General features: G+C 39.4%; 1 protein-coding gene across 1 annotated transcript in view; it reads right to left on the reverse strand.

Annotated features, from left to right (window-relative positions):
* LRRC28 (leucine rich repeat containing 28) overlaps positions 1 to 5,400 on the reverse strand; it is a 123,546-nt gene extending 118,146 nt beyond the window's left edge. Inside the window, exons 1-2 of the mRNA XM_003788810.3 lie at positions 5,310 to 5,400; positions 958 to 1,185 (exon numbers count right to left, since the gene is read on the reverse strand). Of these exons, the coding sequence (XP_003788858.1) occupies positions 958 to 1,125 (168 nt within the window). The 5' untranslated portion in view covers positions 1,126 to 1,185; positions 5,310 to 5,400. The remainder of the gene's footprint in view (positions 1 to 957; positions 1,186 to 5,309) is intronic.
* Between the last annotated feature and the right edge of the window lie 389 nt (positions 5,401 to 5,789).

Here is a 5,789-nt window from a genome sequence, read left to right on the forward strand (position 1 = left end):
CCATACCTGGCCTGAAAACATTTTTAAATAGCTTCTTTATCTTACATGTAATAAAATTTGAGTTATGATGAAAACTATGTGCTTATTCTTAAAACATTAGAAGAATGAATCAAAAGATTCTGTTGTTTTTCCAACAAATTGGATGGTAGTCCATTTAAAAATAATTTAATTTTCACAGGGCAATCATAAAAAGTTTTGTTTTGAAAATACTCAAAGGTTGCATTAAGCTTCCCAAATGCCTCTCTTAATACTTTAGTCTTTAAATCATTCTTTTTTTAATGCTTATAACACAAAGTCATCCTGTTACTTTCTTATATACTCTATTTTGGAGCAGGGCCTTGCTCTATTGCCTGGGCTAGAATACAGTCACAACTCACTGGAACCTCAAATTCCTGGGCTCAAGCAATCCTCTACTTCAGGCTCCCCAGTAGCTGGAACTACAGGTGCAAGTTACCACCCCTGCCTAATTTTTCCATTTTTTGTAGAGATAGGGTCTCGCTATGTTGCTAGTCTTGGACTCTGGGTCTCAAGTGATCCTCTCACCTCAGCCTCCCAAACTGCTGGAATTACAGGCATGAGCCACTGCACCCAGCCTCTTGCATTACTTTATAACAGGTTTATCGAATGCCATAACATAGAAAACTCATGTAGGAAGCTTAACACACAAAGAAATTACAAGTCAGGATAGATGTATGAAGAGTTGTCGTCCAATGGAGACTAACTGTATAAGTGGTACATCACTATTTTGCTTTTCTATACAATTCTTCCTGCAACTTCATACCTACAGGGACTTGGCTGAAAATTTATAGCCAATGAAAACACCCTGTGTATTTATAGATCTGTATACACAATAAGAGGGGATATGCATCTTGATCTTAATATTTTAGGATATATAAAATATATCTTGATTAGGACCACATTTATAAGAATTTCTTTTAATGTAGTATAATACTGTACCAAGGTTGTAAGGGAGTTCCTTTTCATATAGAGTCTTTCCAAGTACTGCAGTCCCTCATCTTTCAGTAACTCCAATGGGAAATGGTGCAGATTCCTATAATTTAAGAACAAATTCTTGTGCTTTTCCAGCCTTGCCACAGAGATCGTCTTACAAAGTTCAGATGCCATGACTGAATGTATCCCATTAGGCACTCTGCAGCACTACATCTTGTCAAAATTGGTCCATTTCTATAAAGAGAACAAGAATATTTAATTGTTATAAGCCTTCTTATGAGCCATATAAACCAGTTAGCATATAGAGCTACTTGCTGGTATAAAAAGATAATACAGTCAATCCTGTATTTTTATTTCACAGCAACTAAAATTGCCACACATATTTAGAAGGAGGTTAAAAGGAATAACAATTTAATACAAATACTCTTAACAAAACAATATTTACTAGTTATTAGATATAATCCTAGTGGAAAAAAGCTTTTGGACTCAAGATAAGAATCTTTATCTAAAAGAACAAAGGCCAGTTTCATAACACAAAGGAAAAGCTTAAAAATCAAATGTGGCAAACTGCATTTCCTTTTTGAACTATCTCATTTTGTATTTAGCTTAAAGCATTTCAAAAATATTAAAACATATGTTTGAGATCACATATATATGTGTGTATATACACACACACTATTCTGTCACCCTCTGTAGAGTGCCGTTGGTACAATCATAGTTCATAGCAACCTATCTCTTGGGCTCAAGAGATCCTCTTGCCTCAGCCTCTTGAGTAGCTGGGACTATAAAATATATTAAAATAAATATTATTTAGGCTGGGCGTGGTGGCTCACGCCTATAATCCTAGAACTCTGGGAAGCCAAGGTGGGTGGACTGCCCTGAGCTCAGAGGTTCGAGACCAGCCTAAGGCCACAGTTAGGCCCTGTCTCTACAAAAATAAAAATAAAAATAAAAATAAAAAAGCCGGGCATTGTGGTGGGCATCTGTGGTTCCAGCTACTTGGGAGGCTGAGGCAAGAGAATCACTTAAGCCCAAGAATTGGAGGTTGCTGTGAGATGTGAACCACAGCACTCTACTAAGGGCCACAAAGTGAGACTCTATCTCAATAAAAAAGTAAATAAATAAAAGAAAATGAAAATAAACATTGTTTATATCTAGAGCACTTATAGCTTCATTTTCTTCACTTTTTAGTATCTAAATACTGTACTATAATTTTTTTTCTTTTATCTTTTTCTTTTTAGCTTTGCAGACCATTAGAAGTAGTAAAGAAATAGATCCAGGTGCATATAGTTTCATTATTTTAAATTATTTCAGTGAAAGAAGAAACACTGCATGCACTAGGAAACGTGAACCCTGTATTACTCTATTACAATCCCTTGGAGCCTCCATTGTCCAACATATACAATGGAGACAGCAATTAATGTATTAGTTTAAAGGCCTGAGTCCAAGACAGATTATATTAAATTCTCCTCTACCTCTACAATCCAAAAGGCAGGAAGAGAAGTAACATTTGCCAACTTATCCACTAAGGCACAGAGGTAAAATAAACTTTGCCATCACTTAACATAAAAGAAACTAAACTTGGAGCTTCAATAATTTGTCCAACGTCAAACAGCTCACAAGGGATAAAAAGCAAAGGGTTAATGCAAGGTCCAAGGATTTCAACGCCTCGGTTCTTTAGAAACTGACTCACAGGGTTCTATAGGATATTAAGGAAATGCTAAAACAGCTATAAACAAGTTGAGTTTTGCACAACAAAAGTTGTCCTTGACACCTTTTTCAAACTTTCACTGGAAAGTACCTTTTAAAGGAATTTTTTTCTTAAGAAAAAATAATTTATATGATCTACCTCTTTATGATTTAATAAAAAAAAAAGAAAAAATAATTTCACAGGGAATTAATACTATTTAATATAAAATGTAACACTATAAGCTGTCAATAAACAGGATTTTATAACTTTTTGGTTATTTTCTATTATTTCCAAACTCTAATTTCTAGCAAATTAGACAGTACTTGCCATTTTATATACAAGGGCAAAGACTATGAACTATTCAGTAATATACCCAATGCAACATAAGAATCCATTCCACCTACTCACTTACTTATTTTATGGCACATATTATGTGACTTTGTGTAAGATACTCAATCTTTTGACATCTTCATTCTCTCATCTGTAAAGCAAGGGAAACTAGACTACAAATAACATCAATGATTCTGTATAGAAACTGCAACTTTCTAGGTAATTATTCACTAAACTAGTAAACTAGAAGCAGTTTAGATGTCTCACAAGCATCTCAAACCTACTACATTCAAAAAGAGCTTTTGATTTTCATTACCAATCCAATCTCCCCAGTTCTTCCCATCTCAGTAAATGGTGCACACCTCTAGCCCTCCCACCTGTTCAAGCCAGAAAGCTGGAAGTCACGAATAATTCTATCCTCTCATGTGCCACCTCCCATCTATCACAAGATTAATGGTTTCCACCCCCCCAAACTCATCTGAAATCCATCCACGTCTCTCCTGCCAAAACCACAAGCCACTGTCATCTCCTGCCTGGCCAGCTGTATTGCTGGTCTCCCTGCATCCACTCTAGTCACTTCTGACACATTAATCACAGCAGTGGGCCTTTAAAAATGTAAATTTAATTATGTCAGTCTCTCTCTCAGACACACATCTTACTGAATAAACCTTTCAAAAGTTTCTTATTTAGAAAATGAAAAGCATAACAAGTCTTCAGGGCTCCTCACCATCTGCCTCCACCCACTTCTCCAGCCTTATCTCTAGCACTTTCCCTGGCTTCTCACCAAATTCCTGGGTGTTGCTAATCCCTTAAACTACCGAACTCCTCACAGCACTTGCTGCTCTCCTCTTAGCCTTTGAAAGCAACGTCCCATTATCCTTCAGCTTTCGATGTAAAAAACCACTTGCCCATCCCAAAGTATTTCCCTGGTATTGTTTCAGAGTAACCCAGCTATTTGTTGTATTCATCAGAGTCCTCATAATTTGTAAACTTGCATTTATTGGTGTACCTGTTTACTGTCAATCTACCCAAAAACCTGTAAAATCCTAAGCTGAGATTTTGCCGCTTTCTTCATGCTTGCATACTTGCATCCAGTTAAAAGTAAGACTTCAAACAGCTGATGAGTGGATGAAGTTAGGACTTCTGGAATAACTTTGCAAGGCTGAGTTTTCACCTACCCGTCTAAACTTGCTGCATGCCATAAAGATTGCTAATCTTTACAACTATGCATTCCAATAGATATTATTTAGCCCATTTTATAGATTAGGAAACCGAGTTTCTCACAGAGTAACTTGCCAGAATTCCAACACAGGTTGACCAACTGCAAAGCCTGTGCATCACCCTACAATGCAGTCTTTCATCATTTCAACGTGATCAGTGCTTCCATCATTTTTACTAAATTGGAGGCAAAGCTTACACAAATGGAAGACTCACTTTGTAAAGTAAAACTATATCCAAAACCGCACTCACTGGAGGAAAATTCAATAAAAGAACTCACTGTAAACTGATTTCCTTCTAAAAGATCTGACTGGGACTGGCTGCCTCACAAACATTACTGGGGTTAAAATTCATCTTGCTACAATGGCAGACTGGGAGATAAAATATACACAAATGAAATCTGAAAGCTGCCAGCAATCAACAATGCTCATGGTTTTCCAATATGCATTCATTGGCAATATACAGCTTTTAATAAGATAACTGACCTCATTTCACTTTAATACCTCCCACCTACAACAAAAGCACATGGTATATTTAATATTAACTGTACACAGCTGCACTTCTATGAGAGTTTTCTGACAGGTAAAACACTATCTTATTACTTTAAAACACACACACACACATCTTAAGTAAATTCCACACATTTTAATCCGAGTGTTTTAAAGGAAAAGAATTCCTTAGACCGACTTCTCTGTACTCAATTCCCCATTCCCATTTTCTAAACACTGGAGATTAGACCATTTTAAACTGTATATTTAAAGAATTTGTAAATGGCTACTTTCTCAGTACTGTACTAAGAAACACTGCAGAAGTCTAAGGTAAAACACACGTCGTTTCGCCTGAGTTAGCGAGACACTAAGTCGTTACAGTTTGGTAGAAACGAGCCCAGCGACAGGGCTGTCCCAGTCCGGGTACCGGGTTCCTCGGGTTCTAGGGGACGCGGGCCGCGGAGGAGAGGAGGACCCGGCACCCCTAGTGACCCAAGGCCCAGACGGGCCCCTGGTCCTACTCGCAGCGGCCTGGACGCTTCTGCGGGATCGGTATGGGGCGACTCAGCTTGGGGCCGGGCCAGGGGGTATTGCCACGTTCACCACCCGACGCCGACGACTGCGATACTTACCTCAGTGCCAGCAGAGCCAGCGCTTCAGAGCACAGCCGCGCTGGACCCCAAGCGGAGGGACAGCAGGCGGGGGAAGGGGGCGCGCCGGGCGTCGGAGGCGGGGTCTTGGGGCGGGGCGGAACCCGCACTCTTAGGAGCAGGGGAAGAGGGAGCTGTGAAGCGGAGGACCAAACCTCGCGATAATTAGCTGTATTCTCGCGGTTTTACGATAGGCGGGTCGGAAGGCTCGTCTTCCAAGCGATGTGTCTATTGGCCGAACGTGCGGTTTCCTCCAGACTGGCCCCGCCCCCGGCTCAAATCGTGTTTCCGACTATGGCTGGTGGCTTGATGTGAGAAGAACGGCTTTTTGCTTAGCTTCTTGAAGGGGTAATTTAACTGGCTCCTTCCTCATGAGTCGCCAGTTAGTGACATGTACTTTTATTCATACATTCATTCAGGCACTCGGCATCTCATTCAGTGCACACGTTAAGGATTATAACA

The sequence above is a fragment of the Otolemur garnettii genome, unplaced genomic scaffold, assembly GCF_000181295.1.
Source record: "Otolemur garnettii isolate 467f Iridium unplaced genomic scaffold, OtoGar3 scaffold00029, whole genome shotgun sequence".
NCBI classification, from domain to species: Eukaryota; Metazoa; Chordata; class Mammalia; order Primates; family Galagidae; genus Otolemur; species Otolemur garnettii.